The sequence below is a fragment of the Eschscholzia californica genome, unplaced genomic scaffold (assembly GCF_041429995.1).
Source record: "Eschscholzia californica isolate CP2 unplaced genomic scaffold, dmEscCali1.0.p SCAF_3, whole genome shotgun sequence".
Classification (NCBI taxonomy): domain Eukaryota; kingdom Viridiplantae; phylum Streptophyta; class Magnoliopsida; order Ranunculales; family Papaveraceae; genus Eschscholzia; species Eschscholzia californica.
Window position 1 is genome coordinate 14,821,633 of NW_028238420.1, and position 18,878 is coordinate 14,840,510.

Here is an 18,878-nt window from a genome sequence, read left to right on the forward strand (position 1 = left end):
TTTCCCTTGATTGTAATTCTGGTCAATTAGATGAAATCAAATGGATCAATGCATATATCCAGGGGTTTACTTGATATATTTACACCGAAAGCATCTTGGGTCAATGGATTTCCATTTCATGTTGCCTGATCAACAACAGTATCATGTTTGCCTTTGGATTTCCATTTCACATAGATTACAAATTTTGGTCCTTCTAAATTTGTTACTTTTTTTTACAATAAGGGGAATCTTGAGCGATTTAATCACCATCAACATCATGTTTGCCTGAATCAGCTGCAGTATCATGTTTACCTTTGGTTGCAGAATTTGTTCTTGCAATAAAATAGGGTAAATAATAAAAAAAAACAACCCTATATTTTTATTTCACTTTCCTTTTGCAAGCAGTTTCTACATTTTGTTATTGTTTTTTTTTATGTATTTGGATACTGAATTAACTTTGTGGATCATCCTCCATCTCCTGTACTTGCAGATGAATAAGAGAGTAACAAAAAAATCCAGATTGATGAGTTCATCAATTGGATCTTTAAATACTTTAACGTTTGTTTTCTTATTTGTTGCACAGAAGAGAACTCACGTTTGTCGCGCATCTGATTGTATTCCCCTAACAGGTTACCAAATCTACTTTCATCTCATTTAGTAATTATTTTTGAAGTTCTGACCCATTGTGGATTTATTCCAATTTAATTTCATGTATGCGAAGCGAACTTTTTTATTGATAGAATTTTTTGTTGTTTTTCATTTTCATATATTCAAATGTTATCACCATTGCTACCCAAGCAGTGCTACCCAATTGAGAAGAAGAGCCCAAATGGAAAGTGATACATTATGATACACAAGATTCAATATTTATTTTCAATGAGAAACAGTGTTCTCTATGAAGTTTTTGTGATGTCGTTCTTGACGGAACAAATAGGAGGTAAATCTTTGAAAGGAAAAGAAAGGGTAAGTTCAACAGGCTCTACTTCATTACTGATCAAACTAAACTCAAGTGTCACTCTCTCTTATATCACGATCTAACTAATAAATAGGATTCACTGTTTCCGAAAAGTAGGGATACAAAATTTTGGATCAGAAACATTAGATTATATTTTGTATACCCTATTTTGAGTGAAATTGTTATCTAAAGTTCTTTTCTGATTTAATAAAATACCTATCGGCGCTCCTTCATGAGTTATTTTAAACCTCAAGTCAAATTTTATATCGGGTTGAGAGAAAAAAACATACATTACCTCAACTATCGCGTTGAGAGAAGAAACATATACTACCTCAACTTTTATGTGATTTTCTTCTTTGAGAAACCCACTTTATGTTTGTAAACATTTCTGATCTGGTCGTCTTTGCAGGCACTTGACTTGGATAAACGAGTGATTGCCCATAATCCATCACACTTAGGACAATGTGGAAGAAATAAATGCATTTTATGATGCGCGCAAAAGAAAATGTAATTCTTCAAATAGGTAAAAAATAAATAACCTCCAATTCCTCTTGCAGATAACAAAGAATTCTTTGTTCCTTTACTTATATGATGATAGAAGTCCTAAGGTTATCCAGTAATGAAAACCTACATTATAATGCAATGAAAAATGAATCTCTCTTCCATTTTATTTTATTTCTTTCTATGTAATTATTATTTCGATCCATTTGAGTCAATGAGAAAAATTAGAACTTGTGATGGGATCTATTTGAGTGAGAATTTGATAGCTAAATTGCGTTTTTTCATGTTGAAAAAATCATTTTTGTTTCTTAATCATTCGTATAGGATTTTATGAGGATCTGCTTGACGATATGAGCGAGTGAGAGCTTCAATACCTATGACAGTATAATTGATTCATGGTAACCGAAGTTTTATTTCTGAATTTGGTTCAACATAATTTGGTTAAATGAGGACAATCGGAGAATTACTATGAACAACAACAAAAACATCAATGCGGAGTATATTATCATTGGACTTATGGTTGACGATTTTTTGTTGTTTCGAGAATTGTGATCAGACATATTCATGAAAATAATTTGAATTTAAAATAATTTATGATTGTGCTTAAATCGCTCACTGCCCATTTCTATTGTGCTGGTCGTGTGCATGTTGAAAGAACTATGATGTGGAATGTGAAATATTCTATTTTTTCATGTACTACTGAGTTCTTGCTTGCATTATTTTCCTTGAAAAATGCATCAATTTTTCTCCTTAAGCCGCTTCCCGAAGGTTCTTATCCTCAGCTCACTTCATGACAATTTTTTCCATTTAATTCCAGAAAATTCTCTTAGCCCTTGAGGCATAAAATTCATTAACCTATTTCTCTCTAACAATGTAGGCACTTTTTCGACGTTCTATATTTTTCTTCTCTATTTCTTAGTAATTAGTAAGATTTCTTTCTTGAGTTTAAATTAGTCATTTGTTGTTTATTGTTATGTATGTTGAAACATAGATTTAAGCATATTTTTGCAGATTTATCTTCCCAACAAAGTTATCTATCGTTGTGGTTTCTTACGTAATTTTCACAAGTTTGTGCAGGTTCAGGTACCCTTTTTCGTAGGATGGGTAGTCAGTCGTACAATACACTTACCATGAATTTGTGTATAGATTGTTGTTATATTGTCCCTGAAGCGAACTCACAAGATATTGCAGCCATGCTTTTTTGAAGGAAAGGTTAGTTTTGATTTTGATTTCCAGAATAACACAGTTATAGCGTGTTGTGCTATATTGCTTTAAGAAGCACAAATTTGCACTCTTATTAGTATGAAACATCATTTAGTAATCTCAGGTTTAGATAATAATACTTAGAGATACCAATATTGTGAAAGTAAGACAAAGTAGAGGTAGTGGTTGAACACTTGAACCGCGATTTTATTTCAGTGGAGTCGCAAATCGATCATTGAAGTAGCTATCATAATATTGAAAATGGTTGTTCATCTAACAAAATGGTCATTTATTAGAATTGTGGAAAATGGTTGTATGTCAAGAAAATTGTTACTTGTCCGCAAGCACGGTCAAACCCAAAACCTCTTATTGGAGGGTTTACTTTAGGTTAATGGACGAAAACTACAATACTTAATACAAATTAAGCACTCAAAGAGTAGATAGCTATAAAACGTACTCGATCTGCTTTGTATCTATAAAAATAGACACAGTTTGGAAACAATCTCAAATTGACCAAGAGAGACAGATAGATAGCCAAAGCCCCTTTTGCTAGGGTCTTATGTCTTATTTTAATTTTTTTTGACAAAAATTATGGGTGTAAAGGAATTAGTATATTAAACTCCAATGGGTGAATTCTTGTGTTTCTGAAGGTTTGTCCTATTCAACTTCCCTCAAATCCGAAGACTATTGTTTCAAACACATTGTGAATAGATCAAAGAATGGAAGACAAAAGAAATCTATCTTCATTGATATTTTTATAGGCAGTGTTTGGGTTGCACCTCAAGAGTCTACAACTATAAAGAATAAAAGATCAAGGGAAATCTTACCTAACAACTAAGAATGTATAGCCTCGAAGCTTTTGAAATTATTTCAGATACAAACTTATGTTAAAGCTCTCTAATGTTTATTCTCGGTATTGCAGGCAAAAGACATACTGTTGTGATTCGTGGTTTCCATTTACAAAGAGTTGTCTTGAGAGCGTTTTGCAAAAAGAGATAAAGCTACTGCTCTTCTCTTGGTAACGAAACTGCAATAAAAGAATCCCAATATTTTTTTTTTACCTTCTGGTTTGGGTCGTCGTGATGCATAAGTCCGAAAGATTTGTACAAGTGGATCATGATAATGCTTGATGCTTACTAATTGAATAAAGAAGAATCTGATATTAGTAAAGTGGGAGAACTGAACCTACCAGTTGTGATGCAAAGGTTGGTAACGATTCAAGGAGACAATGGAAGAAGGATTGTTGAAAAAGCGAATGCGTGAGGCAGAAGACTTTGAATCAAAAGATCACTGAATTACTTCGTTCTTACTAAGAACAAAGTTATGTGAAGGAAAATAATATTTACATATCAAATTTGACCAAGAAACATCCAATGTTTGTCTAAAGAAGGTCGGTTTTGTTCAATCGGGTTACATGGGTTGAAAGAAAATGAGGCTTTTGATTTTGGCGATCACTATATCAAAGTTTTGTTAAGGTTTAGCTCTGGTTGGTTTTATCTCATCAACTAATGTACAATAAGTTCATCCCTTTTGGGCCTTAATGGTATTTCCATCTCAGTTATCCCTAATTTACAATCTTAAATATGAAATTCTCATAATCATGTTTGTGTTTCATTAAGATTTTTCTTCATTTTGATATTATTGAATGGATGATAAAAATCATCATAAAAAATGTATGCATTTCTTCGAGTGTCCTAGAAGTTACATTTATGTTTGAAATTTTATTTTTACCGTGCCGTAGGCACGGGCTATACCTAGTAATAGATATATAATAACTCCGTCTCTTATCATCAGAACCCCATCTGTTTGCATGATCATTAAATTGTAGTATTTATTTTATTACATTTTTTTAGTATTTTTTTAAAATCTTAATAAAATATATTTATTAAATATGATGTGGTAGACAATAAGAGGCATCTTAAGAGAATGCACTAAAAATAGAGTGTCATCTCGAAATCTCTAAGGGTCCGTTTGATACGTGAGAAAACGTGGCTGAGAAAGTCGTTTTCTCGGGAAAGTCAGATTTTTAGTGTTTGATAGGACCCTTGAGTAAGAAAGCCGAATTCTTATGAGAAAAAAAAGTAAGAAAAAGGGCTTGTTTCTTTTCCCACAAAAAAGATGGGAAAAGCCAATTCTCACCCACACATAACACGCTCTCTCTCCTCCGGTAACCTTCTCTGACGCAATTGATTTTCAAGCTAGGTTGGAAGAAGCAATTTATTTTTTCTTGATTTTCAAAACCCTAGATGGTTGTCCTGATCATGAAGCAATTGATTTAGCAAAGATTTTATAAATTGAAACCTCACTATCAAAGCAATTGGAAGAAGTGGTTTTAGAAGCAAGACCTAATGATATAGATCTGGGAAAAAAACAAGGATATTTGACAAAGAGCTTTTATAGAGATTTTGTTCAATCAGATGAAATGCGGAATTCCTATGAGAAGTTAGTGAGAGATATATTTCAATTTCTTATTGGTTTTGTTTGGAATGAATGAAATAAGTTGGGGTTCTTGTTTTATAATAATTAGAGGGAGAATTCTTCGTAATATTAGCAAGAAGCTAGAGAGAGAAAGTAACTAAGAACCCTAACTACCAAACTTTTATTGATCAACTGCTCCAAAACGGTATTGATTCAAACCTGTGAGTATGTCAAATTGATGAAGGAATGGGAAGAGTTGTGCATCTCCATTAAATACTTGTTAAGAAAGGCATAAACATAAAAGTATACAAATCTAAAATCTAGAGAGAGAAAATAACTCAATTTGCTCCAAGAACCATAATTTCAAGTTGATTAATTTCCTTCAAGAACCCTAATTTTAAGCTGATTGGTTTCCTTCAAGAACCCTAATTCTAAGCTGATTGGTTTTTCCTTCAAGAGAGAGGGATGGATGTGTTTTGAGAGAGATGGTCTTTAAGGTTTTTTTAAGAAGAAGAAGATCTGGTACAAGATGAAGAAGCTACGGGAAGCCTTAACCCTCATTGTTTCTCCCCCTATCAATCGAATTAGATGGGGATTTAATTTTAGAAGTTCTGAAAGCACCCTATGTTTATGACATTGGCACCTAACTTACACGTAAAAGAGGGGTTCACAGTAATAATGAAGAGTGCTTTTAAAATTTCTACTCAAATTTTCTAACACCGTATCAAACGCCAGAAACTGGATTTTTCATAAGAAAATTTATGTTTTCTTTCCCATCAGAAAAAGGTTGGTTTTCTTACTCAGGCTTTCTAACGTATCAAACGGACCCTAAGATTAATTACCTCTGTATCATTGAAGTGTTCCAAATAGACCTTCCCATTAGAGTTAGACTTTAACCAGGACTCTAGAAAATCCTATGTGCACTTTGAGTTTAGAAGAATCTCCTGCCAAGAGAAAATCCAATCTGCTAAGGAGGTGATGTTAGTAGATAAAATATTGAAATAAAACCAATTTTTTTTAGCTAAAGGATAGTGTAAGAGCGCATGTTCAATCGTTTCTATCTCTATGCAATTCGGACAAGTAATATTGTTGTTAATGTGTTTTCCGATTCTATCTCTTACTAGGAGAGCTTTCTTGCAAATTTTCCAGATAAAGAGTTGTATGCGAGGAATTGTAGGAATGGACCAGATGAAGTTCCAGTTGGTCGTGGTTTGAGGTTGGGAGTCGTTGGGGGTATTTAGGTAGTTATACATAGATTTGACAGAAAAGTTACCAGAATCGGTGAGAGTCCATTTCAAATGGTCTTTTCCATCATTATCTATGGGAATAGCTTTGATCAGATTTGGCGTCGGGATATCAAATGTGGCATTGAGAGAGGTTTCATCCCAACTATCATTAGAGATAAGCTGAGAAACTTTAGTCAATGTAGAGTCAATGTAGAGTCATTAGAGAGAGCTCTTTGAATCTTTCCCAATACTCATAAAACGACTAATGCTCCTTTTGTGAAAAGTTCATGATGCTCCGTCTCAATGTGTTCGTTTTATGAGTGGGAAAAAATCTCTTAAGAAAGTGTGTGGTCATCTCTTTCCAACTCCCTATTGATCTAGGGCGTAGAGAATGAAGCCATTGCTTAGCTCTTTCCTTTAATGAAAAAGGAAATAGCTTAAGCTTAACGATGTCCTCGGGCACTCCATCGAGTCGGAGTGTCGAGCAGACCTCGTCATATTCCTTCAGATGAAGGTACGGGCTTTCAGACTCTAAGCCATGGAACTTAGGGAGTAAGTTAATCACACCATGCTTAATCTCAAAGTTGCCAACATGCATAGCAAGGACAATGCAAGATGGTTGACTAGTTCGGTCGGGTTGCAAGTAATCTCTCAAGCTCCTCATAGGAGGGTTCATCTCATGACCCTCACTACCATGTGTGCTCTCTTGGTCCTCCATAGTGTCCGACCGATGATTGTTGTGGTCAGACTCAGACGTGCTGCCAAACTCTATGTTCCTCTCTAAACGATTATGACAATTCCTAATCCAACTATTCATGCACAAAAAGAGAGAACAAAATGCACGCACAAACACACACAATAGTCAGACAATATGAAAGATAGAACTTCGTTACCCCCCTTTGTTGTTTGATTTTGAAGTCGGGTTTCCACTTTCCTCCGAAATCCCCAAACTTCTTCCTTTCGATCTCTTTTTGTTATTTTTGTTTTTCTGAAAAACACAAAGCAAACAAAACTAATTAGAATCTAGGATAAAAGAAAATAATACTTATATCTAAGCTACACGTTGCTATCCCCAGCAGCGGCGCCAAAAACTTGATGCACCCGAAAAGGTTGCAAACCCAAGCGGAGGTATCAAGTAGCACCCGGTAAAATCGGGGTCGATCCACGAGACGGCAAGTGTAACTAAAATACAAGCTAAAGAGGATTAAAGTGACTAAAACCTAAATTGGAACAAGTAATAGGAATTTTTGTATGAAAGGATGACTAACAAAATAAACAGAAACAAATAAAGTAAAGAGGGGAGTTTTAATTAGGCATTGACCAAAAAGAAATAGAAGAGAAATACGTAAACTTGAACTATTAACTAAAGATTCTTGGGAGACTAGGGTTTTATTCTAAATATGAGAGAGGTTAAGGATTCGGGAATCCATCGAGATATATTTGCGTCGATGCTTGTTTGGGTCGATTATCAAGTTTGAGTCTTCTCGACTCTAAATTAGATGCTCTAAGTGCTAGATATACCTAATGGTCATAACTAGTCAAAGGGTCATCGTATTCCATTAATATCGAGTCTAGATCGGAAAGATCGATTAACAAGTAACTATATGACATATGCTTGACATAAGACATGAAACAAGTTTAACCGATTAACCTAACATGATAGAGATATCAAACATACTAATCTAATCAAACAAACACATACATAAACATATCAAGATTTCATCCCTAGACCTCAACAAGTTAATTAGCTACTCATGTTCAAGCAAATATCGAGATTCAAAGTTAGAGAAGAAACCACACACATGATTTTATAATTTGAAACACTAAGAATCACAAAATGAGTTGACAAAAGTAACTTAACACAAGTTAATATGCTTTTGGAGTAGTTGAATAAGATAAAGAACAAGTAAAAATGGAAGAACAAGAGAGAAAATGGGGTTTGAAAGCTGCTGGAAATTCAATCTCTGATGTAGCCAAACAGACCCTTAAAGAAGAATGATTTTCTTGCTAAGAAATCAAGCCAAACGTACCCTACTTCCCAGCCAAAACAACCTTCTTCTTTCACCGAAAACCGCCTCCAAAATCCTTTCAAAACCACGATTTCAAGTGCCTCCAAAATCACCCACTTTTATAACCACCAACCCAACCAAACTACCTACTGTTTATCTTTTCAAATCCACCCTTTATTCAATTACCAAACCAACTATTTGAATTTCCCAAATAGCCGCTTCTTCCACCAAATCCAGCCTAACCCATCAACCCACTAAAACCTTCAATCCGCCCACACTAAAACCAGCAAAAAAAACACCTCTCTTTCAACAACCAAAACCGCCCCCCTCTTCTCCCTCCTCCAGCCTTTTGATCAACCCTCTACTTGCACTTGGTGAAGATAAAAAAAAAAAAAAAAAAAAACCTAAGTCAGATTTTTTGCTTTCCTTTTGTTCTTTCACCAAAAACCTAGTCAAATTGACTTGGTCCTCCTTTGACTTGGGCCAAATCCTCAAAGAGTGCTCTTAAAACTTATCTTTTCTCTTCTTTCTTGGGCTCTTGGGTCTTGGATGTTAGGCTTTGCTTCTCATTAGAAACCAAAGTGGGTGATTCATCATTCTCTACATCTTCTAACTTTTAGCAAAGACCGAAATATCCATCGACTTCTTATGATCACCATTTCTTCCATTTTTATCCGTTTTTCTTGTTCAACTCCATAGATCGTACCTAATCAAAAGAAGTTTATAACTAATCAAAATAAAAGTATAAAATGGACTAACTCATTTAAATTAAGTGACATAAAGGTGGTGAATTCACACCACATCAACATCCCCAAACTTAAAGTTTGCTAGTCCTCGAGCAAATGAATAAAACAAAACAATAAAGTAAAATCCTAACTCACTTTCGGAGGGATCCCGGTTGCATTTAGCGTATGCAACAAGCCGTTAAACCCCTAGGTTACCTCTAGTGGACGAGTGTCGTCTCGTGAGGGTTTCCAGTGAATACACCCACAAAATTCTAGATTTCCAAAAGACATAAAAGTCCAACTATCGATGCAAATAAGGTGATGATCAACAAGCGAGAGACTTAAGTATGTTAAACATATGAATCAAACCAATAAACAGAAAAGCATGCTAAGAGTCTCCTCACTAATAGTTTCATACTCAAGTGCAAGCGTCCCATCATCATGAGCATCATCCAAGTCTAAAGTAACAAAACCTTGTTTCCTATCATAGCACATTTCGCCTCGACTTTGGCCTCACGGTCATATGCTCTTAAACATGAAATCACTCAAAAACGAATTATAATGGTTTACTCTCATATGTGAGCATGGAATAAAGTAAACTCAACATATACAAAAATTAAATGAGGATATCAAGTTCTAAAACGAAATGATCTCTTAGGAATGGAAATAACCACTAACGGAATGGGGAAGCTCACTCACCCTTCTCACCCACTCTACCCTCTAATAATGCCTCCTAAAGGTAAATGGATACAAGTGATGGAATGGAAGATGATGAAATCCCGAGAATGTCGACGCCTTCAATGATAAAAGAACACTCAAACAACCTTTAACTTGACTTTTTTGCTTTGAATACTTTATTTATTCCAAACACTTACATAAACACTCAAAAGTCCACATGAACTTTTACACAAAAACAACTTTCTTTCTTTTTATTTTTCTTTTCTTTTCTTTTTTTTTCTCTTTTTTTTTTCTTTTTTTTTTCTTTCTCTTTTCTCTTTTTTTTTACACACATAACCAAACACCAAACACAAAAGTACAAACTAGTATTCTCAACAAATCACCTTTACTTTCACACTTTGCTTTCACATTCTTTCTTCTTTACTTTTCATGCCTTCATTCTCGGGAGTAATATGATGAATGGATGGTGGAGTATCCGTTTCCCTAAAGTTGACACTATTATCGGGCTTCATGGACTACAAGAGTAAGGTTTATTCGCTATCCTGATGTCACTCCTAGTGGCTAAGGAAGTTGAGCTCATGAGATCGTCTAAGCTCTTTTGAAAGTTGCGAAGTTGAGTAGCTCTTCATTCTACTCGGAGTTAGCGCGGAAGAGTACACTCAAAAGCAATAGAAAGGCTTAGATATCTCACATGGGTTGAAGTCTCCACTAATGACTATTTTAGGTCACTTAGAAGTGTTCCTTCTTCCTTAAGATGCTACTCACATGATAAGACACCAACACCAAAGGACTTAACATTCATGAAAAGACTAAGAGCATGCATAAGATTTATCAGGAAAGAACCACATGTATCAACATACTTAAAAATACCACTAGAGGCATACCAAATCTACCCAAAAATTTTCAAATTTGGTCAATTTGTTGAACCCTCATGTCTTTTGAAATCTAAGGTCATGATGTCATGCGACCAAAAGGTCGTATCCCCATCCCCAAACTTAAAACTAACATTGTCCTCAATGTTCTAAGCATATGTTCACTAAAATATAAGAGGTACAATAAGTTAAAGAGAAGAGTGGAAGGATATTACCATAGCCGAAGGAGATAAAAGATAATACTACCAAGACTTGTGTATTCGAGTTCCAAGTTGATGATGAGCCCAACGCCATCCCCAAACTTGGAACGAACCACATCCCAAAAGTATACAAATTGAGAAACACTCCTAACACATCAATAAATAGAATAAGAATGAAGCATAAGCATGACCATATAAAAATGACCACTCACGCGGGATCACTCGATTGCATCAAGCTATGCAACTAGCCTTTGAGTCTCTCGTGAGCACGAGAGCACGAGTTTTGTCTCGTGGAGGGTTTCCAGAGATGATACCCACAAACATCGACTCCGAGAGGTCTGACTATGAGAGGGGGGTCAACCTTGATGTACAAGATTGACCAACATGAGAGGGAGATTGATCCTGGTACACCGGATCAACCAATGGGGTAGTCTCAACCTCTGGGTCTTCAAGGTCCAAAAATGGCTTCAACCGTTGGCCATTCACTTTAAAAGAATTGCCATCTTTGGGATCCTCGATCTCAACGGTACCGTAAGGGAACACGGTCTTCACAATATATGGGCCAGTCCAACGAGACTTGAGTTTACCGGGAAATAAATGGAGCCTAGGGTTATAGAGAAGAACTTTGTCTAAAGGTTCAAACGTCTTCCTAAGAATTCGTTTATCATGAAAGGCCTTCATTCTACTCTTATAAATCTTGGCACTCGTGTAAGCCTCATTCCTAATCTCTTCAAGCTCATTAAGATCAAGCTTCCTCCTAGCACCTGCTTTGTCTAAGTCAAAGTTGAGCCGTTTTATGGCCCAATATGCCTTATGTTCCAACTCTACTGGTAGATGACATGCCTTGCCATACACAAGGCGGAAAGGGGACATTCCTAAAGGGGTCTTAAAAGCTGTCCTATATGCCCACAAAGCATCAACTAGTCTTAAGGACCAATCTTTGCGATTCGGGTTTACCGTCTTATGTAAAATACGTTTTATCTCTCTATTAGACACTTCCACTTGCCCGCTTGTCTGAGGGTGATAGGGGGTAGCCACTTTATGCGTTATTCCATATGTTCGCATCAAGCTTTCAAATGGTTTATTGCAAAAGTGACTACCTCCATCACTAATAATAGCCCTAGGGGTGCCAAATCGAGCAAAAATGTGTTCTTTCAAGAACTTTATGACCACCCTATGGCTATTATCCTTGCATGGGGCTGCTTCCATCCATTTAGATACATAATCAACTGCAACTAAGATATACACATAACCAAAAGAAGAAGGGAAAGGGCCCATAAAGTCAATACCCCAAACATCAAATAACTCAACAATCAATATAGGGTTAAGGGGCATCATGTCTCTACGGGTCATGCATCCTACTCTTTGGCATCTATCACATGCTTTGCAAAATTGATATGCATCCTTAAAAATTGAAGGCCAATAGAAACCACATTGCAAGATCTTAAAGGCAGTCTTCTTACCAGAGAAGTGACCTCCACATGCCTCAGAATGACAAAAATTAAGTATACCTTTTTGTTCTCATTCTGGGACACATCGTCTGATAATCTGATCAGGGCAATACTTAAACAACAACGGTTCATCCCAAATGAAGTTTCGCACCTCGACAAAGAATTTCTTCTTGTCCTGAGCACTCCACTGAGAAGGCACATGTCCTACAGCAAAGTAGTTAGCAATATCTGCATACCAAGGACACTGTGAAGCTAAAGAGACCTCAAACAACTGCTCATCGGGAAATGTCTCGGTCACTGGTATAGCCTCTATAGTGCTATGGGTAACAAGCCTAGACAAATGATCAGCTACCACATTTTCAGACCCCTTCTTATCTTTTATCTCTAAATCGAACTCTTGCAAAAGAAGAATCCATCTAATCAATCGTGGCTTAGCATCTTTCTTGGATAAAAGATATTTCAGGGCTGCATGGTCTGTGTATACAACAACCTTAGATCCTACTAAGTATGACCTAAACTTGTCTAATGCGAAAACAACTGATAACAACTCTTTCTCCGTGGTGGAGTAGTTGAGTTGTGCCTCATTAAGAGTTTTACTCGCATAATAAATGACACATGGTAGCTTGTCTTTTCTTTGGCCTAACACCGCACCAAGGGCATAGTCGCTGGCATCACACATCACCTCGAATGGTATAGACCAATCGGGTGGCTGAATAATCGGTGTCGTGGTCAACAAGGTCTTAAGAGTATCAAAGGCCTTCATACATTCATCACCAAATACAAAATCTTTCTCTTTAGACAAAAGAGCACATAAAGGCCTAGATATCTTGCTAAAGTCCTTGATGAATCGTCTATAGAACCCTGCATGTCCTAGAAAAGACCTAATGTCTTTCACACTCTTAGGTATAGGCAAGTGCGAAATCAATTCTATTTTGGCACGGTCAACTTCTAGTCCACTAGATGACACCACATGACCTAACACAATTCCCTTTGAGACCATAAAATGACATTTCTCCCAATTCAATACAAGATTCATTTCAATGCAACAATTCAACACACATTTCAAATTATGCAAACACACATCGAAAGAATCACCAAAGAGAGAAAAGTCATCCATAAATACCTCTAGGTACTGGCCCACCATATCAGAAAAGATACTCAACATGAGTCTTTGGAACGTCGCAGGGGCATTACATAACCCAAATGGCATACGACGATATGCAAACGTTCCAAAGGGACATGTAAAAGTAGTCTTTTCTTGATCTCGCTCATCAATCTCAATCTTGTACCCCGAATATCCATCTAGAAAGCAGTAATAAGGATGACCGGCAAGTTTCTCAAGGATCTGATCGATGAACGGTAAGGGGAAATGGTCCTTCCTCGTCATCGAATTCAACTTCCGATAGTTGATACACACTCTCCATCCCGTGACCTTCCTAGTCGGGATTAGTTCATTGGCCTCGTTTTCGACTACGGTAATTCCAGACTTTTTAGGCACAACTTGAGTCGGACTCACCCATTTGCTATCAGAGATGGGATAGATGATCCCGACCTCTAATAGCTTGAGGACTTCTGCCTTCACAACCTCTTTCATGTGGGGGTTCAACCTTCGTTGACCCTCACGTGAAGGTTTGGCATCATCCTCAAGATGGATTCTATGGGTACACACAGTGGGGCTAATCCCTTTTAGGTCGGCAATAGTCCAACCGAGGGCCCCTTTGTGGTCTCTTAAGACCTCCAATAGACTACATTCTTGTGAATTGGTTAGTTGTGATGAGATAATAACCGGAAATGATGGCTCTTGGCCCAAATATGAATATTTCAATTCACTCGGTAAGGGCTTCAAATCAAGTTTCGGAAACTCTTTTGAAGACGGTTGTGGTTTAGGCTCATTGATTGGAAGTGACTCAAATCTAACCTTCCACATCTCCGTGTCCAATAAAGGTGTCGAATCCATGAGAGAGTTCATTTCTGATATAGTTATCTCATCATCAAACGTAAAGCAATTCATAAGACTAGTCTCAAATGGGTCTTGGGTACCTAAAGCAAGGCCACCCTGAACAAAAGACTCAATCATGTGCAACTCCTGAACATCAGACTCATCATAATCAACATCAAACTCATCATAATCAGAAATAGGATGCTTGCAAGAATTGAAAATGTTAACCATAAGAGTCATATTACCAAATGAGAGTTTCATAGCACCACTCCTACAATCAATTAAAGCCTGTGATGTTGCAAGGAAAGGTCTACCTAAAATGACTGGAATTTGAGATTCACCATTCATCACTGGTTTTGTGTCCAAGATAAAGAAGTCTACTGGAAAATAGAACTTATCTACTTGGACCAAAACATCCTCAACCACCCCTCTCGGCATCTTAATCGAGCGATCGGCAAGTTGTAAAACTACTTTGGTGGGTTTTATTTCACCTAAGCCCAATTGCTCATAGACCGAATAAGGTAGAAGATTAACACTCGCACCTAAATCAAGGAGTGCCTGCTTAATGTGAGTCGCCCCTATAGTGCATGAAATGGTGGGGATCCAGGGTCCTTATATTTAGGTGGGAGGTTCTCCTTAATGATGGCACTCACATTCTTAGCCAAGAAAGCTCTAGACTTCACATGATGTTTCCTCTTCATAGTGCAAAGATCCTTCAAGAATTTTGCATAAGTAGGAATTTGCTTAATTGCATCCAAGAGAGGAATGTTGATCTTAACTTGCTTAAAGATCTCAAGGATATCAGTATTATCTTTCATTGGTTGAGTAGAGACCAATCTCTCAGGGAAAGGCACACTAGGCTTAGGAATGTGGTTAGGCCTTGAGGTTTTGTCGGATGCCTTGTTATGGCCACTACTACCCTCAGATTGGTTAAGCTCCTCAGGTTCAATAACCCTCATAGGATCATCTTGTCCAATCGTTTTGCCATTTCTGAGAGTGGTAACTGCCTTAACATGTGCAACCCTAGGGTCAGATGTATTACTCTCACCGTTTCCCCTAGGGTTTTCTTGAGTTTGAGAAGGTAGTTTGCCTTTCTCATCCACACTTAACCTTGCCTCAATTCTAACCATACTCTCTCGAAGGCCTTGCAACATTTGCTCATGATTCTGAAGCATTACATGGATTGGATCCTCAAGGTTCCTCCGTGGAGGTGGCACATAAGCATTGCTTGATGAGGGACCTTGATGATTATGCACATCATTTGCAGTAGGACCATTCTTCCAACTCAAGTTGGGATGGTTCTTCCAACCCGGGTTATAAGTGTCAGAATAAGGCGAGCTAAATGGCCTTTTGTAGTTGTTCATGGCATTTGCTTGTTCATGGACCAACAAAGGACAATCTCTAGTGGAGTGGTCCATGCTATCACAAACATCACAAACAACTATACGAGCTTCCGGTGCTCTAACAACATTAACCTTTTGCACCTTTAAGGCCTCCACCTGTTTAGTCAAATTGGCTAACTTTGCATGCACATCATCACTTTCATTTAAAAGGTACATCCCTCCCCTTGAGCTCGTTTGAGCCTTGGATTTACTTCGATCATTTGTGTCGGATATGTCCCAACTTTGGGCATTTTCCGCCAAGTGATCGAAATAATCCCAAGCATCCTCGGGATCTTTACTCATAAATTCCCCATTACACATCATTTCTACAAGTTGTGCTTGGGTGGAGGATAGACCATCATAGAAGAAATTGATAACCCTCCACACCTCATAACCGTGATGTGGGCAAGAATTTATGAGCTCTTTGAATCTTTCCCAATACTCATAAAACGACTCATGCTCCTTTTGTGAAAAGTTCATGATGCTCCGTCTCAATGTGTTCGTTTTATGAGTGGGAAAAAATCTCTTAAGAAAGTGTGTGGTCATCTCTTTCCAACTCCCTATTGATCTAGGGCGTAGAGAATGAAGCCATTGCTTAGCTCTTTCCTTTAATGAAAAAGGAAATAGCTTAAGCTTAACGATGTCCTCGGGCACTCCATCGAGTCGGAGTGTCGAGCAGACCTCGTCATATTCCTTCAGATGAAGGTACGGGCTTTCAGACTCTAAGCCATGGAACTTAGGGAGTAAGTTAATCACACCATGCTTAATCTCAAAGTTGCCAACATGCATAGGAAGGACAATGCAAGATGGTTGACTAGTTCGGTCGGGTTGCAAGTAATCTCTCAAGCTCCTCATAGGAGGGTTCATCTCATGACCCTCACTACCATGTGTGCTCTCTTGGTCCTCCATAGTGTCCGACCGATGATTGTTGTGGTCAGACTCAGACGTGCTGCCAAACTCTATGTTCCTCTCTAAACGATTATGACAATTCCTAATCCAACTATTCATGCACAAAAAGAGAGAACAAAATGCACGCACAAACACACACAATAGTCAGACAATATGAAAGATAGAACTTCGTTACCCCCCTTTGTTGTTTGATTTTGAAGTCGGGTTTCCACTTTCCTCCGAAATCCCCAAACTTCTTCCTTTCGATCTCTTTTTGTTATTTTTGTTTTTCTGAAAAACACAAAGCAAACAAAACTAATTAGAATCTAGGATAAAAGAAAATAATACTTATATCTAAGCTACACGTTGCTATCCCCGGCAGCGGCGCCAAAAACTTGATGCACCCGAAAAGGTTGCAAACCCAAGCGGAGGTATCAAGTAGTACCCGGTAAAATCGGGGTCGATCCACGAGACGGCAAGTGTAACTAAAATACAAGCTAAAGAGGATTAAAGTGACTAAAACCTAAATCGGAACAAGTAATAGGAATTTTTGTATGAAAGGATGACTAACAAAATAAACAGAAAAAAATAAAGTAAAGAGGGGAGTTTTAATTAGGCATTGACCAAAAAGAAATAGAAGAGAAATACGTAAACTTGAACTATTAACTAAAGATTCTTGGGAGACTAGGGTTTTATTCTAAATATGAGAGAGGTTAAGGATTCGGGAATCCATCGAGATATATTTGCGTCGATGCTTGTTTGGGTCGATTATCAAGTTTGAGTCTTCTCGACTCTAAATTAGATGCTCTAAGTGCTAGATATACCTAATGGTCATAACTAGTCAAAGGGTCATCATATTCCATTAATATCGAGTCTAGATCGGAAAGATCGATTAACAAGTAACTATATGACATATGCTTGACATAAGACATGAAACAAGTTTAACCGATTAACCTAACATGATAGAGATATCAAACATACTAATCTAATCAAACAAACACATACATAAACATATCAAGATTTCATCCCTAGACCTCAACAAGTTAATTAGCTACTCATGTTCAAGCAAATATCGAGATTCAAAGTTAGAGAAGAAACCACACACATGATTTTATAATTTGAAACACTAAGAATCACAAAATGAGTTGACAAAAGTAACTTAACACAAGTTAATATGCTTTTGGAGTAGTTGAATAAGATAAAGAACAAGTAAAAATGGAAGAACAAGAGAGAAAATGGGGTTTGAAAGCTGCTGGAAATTCAATCTCTGATGTAGCCAAACAGACCCTTAAAGAAGAATGATTTTCTTGCTAAGAAATCAAGCCAAACGTACCCTACTTCCCAGCCAAAACAACCTTCTTCTTTCACCGAAAACCGCCTCCAAAATCCTTTCAAAATCACGATTTCAAGTCCTCCAAAATCACCCACTTTTATAACCACCAACCCAACCAAACTACCTACTGTTTATCTTTTCAAATCCACCCTTTATTCAATTACCAAACCAACTATTTGAATTTCCCAAATAGCCGCTTCTTCCACCAAATCCAGCCTAACCCATCAACCCACTAAAACCTTCAATCCGCCCACACTAAAACCAGCAAAAAAAACACCTCTCTTTCAACAACCAAAACCGCCCCCCTCTTCTCCCTCCTCCAGCCTTTTGATCAACCCTCTACTTGCACTTGGTGAAGATAAAAAAAAAAAAAAAAAACCTAAGTCAGATTTTTTGCTTTCCTTTTGTTCTTTCACCAAAAACCTACTCAAATTGACTTGGTCCTCCTTTGACTTGGGCCAAATCCTCAAAGAGTGCTCTTAAAACTTATCTTTTCTCTTCTTTCTTGGGCTCTTGAGTCTTGGATGTTAGGCTTTGCTTCTCATTAGAAACCAAAGTGGGTGATTCATCATTCTCTACATCTTCTAACTTTTAGCAAAGACCGAAATATCCATCGACTTCTTATGATCACCATTTCTTCCATTTTTATCCGTTTTTCTTGTTCAACTCCATAGATCTTACCTAATCAAAAGAAGTTTATAACTAATCAAAATAAAAGTATAAAATGGACTAACTCATTTAAATTAAGTGACATAAAGGTGGTGAATTCACACCACATCACTACTCCTGGCATATCCGAGTTCGGGAAGTATTTAGCATTTAGGAACTTGACCTAAATAGCATCTGGGTCATATTTAAGCCTCCCGGCCAGCTTATTGAGGAGAGCGATGTTATGAAGATGAGGCTTATGAATGCCTAGACCTCCGAGCTTTTTTGGCTGACTGATATACGACCAAGCTTTGGTGCATGTACCTTTAGATTTTCCCCACCAGAAGGACTTTTGTAAAGTCTCTATGCGTTTGCTTACGCCCTTAGGGATAGCGAAGCATTGCATCTAATATCGGGGAACGACCGCATCTATTGTTGATACAACCACAGTGCGACCAGCTTGGGAAAGGA

General features: G+C 37.3%; 1 protein-coding gene, 1 long non-coding RNA gene and 1 pseudogene across 3 annotated transcripts; 1 reads left to right on the forward strand and 2 right to left on the reverse strand.

Moving 5' to 3' along the window:
- Positions 1 to 12: 12 nt before the first annotated feature.
- LOC147548626 (uncharacterized) lies at positions 13 to 4,428 on the forward strand. Its single transcript, XR_015238963.1, has 7 exons — positions 13 to 327; positions 470 to 608; positions 781 to 942; positions 1,344 to 1,457; positions 2,513 to 2,647; positions 3,289 to 3,480; positions 3,561 to 4,428. It is a non-coding gene; the product is annotated as an uncharacterized LOC147548626 (long non-coding RNA).
- Positions 4,429 to 9,934: 5,506 nt separating this feature from the next.
- Positions 9,935 to 17,659, reverse strand: LOC147548627 (uncharacterized; annotated as a pseudogene). The gene has a single exon (XR_015238331.1). The product of XR_015238331.1 is annotated as an uncharacterized LOC147548627 (transcript).
- LOC147548628 (uncharacterized) lies at positions 11,109 to 12,104 on the reverse strand. Its single transcript, XM_086668091.1, has one exon. It carries the CDS (start codon positions 12,102 to 12,104, stop codon positions 11,109 to 11,111), a length of 996 nt encoding a protein of 331 aa, XP_086524217.1.
- Positions 17,660 to 18,878: the final 1,219 nt, after the last annotated feature.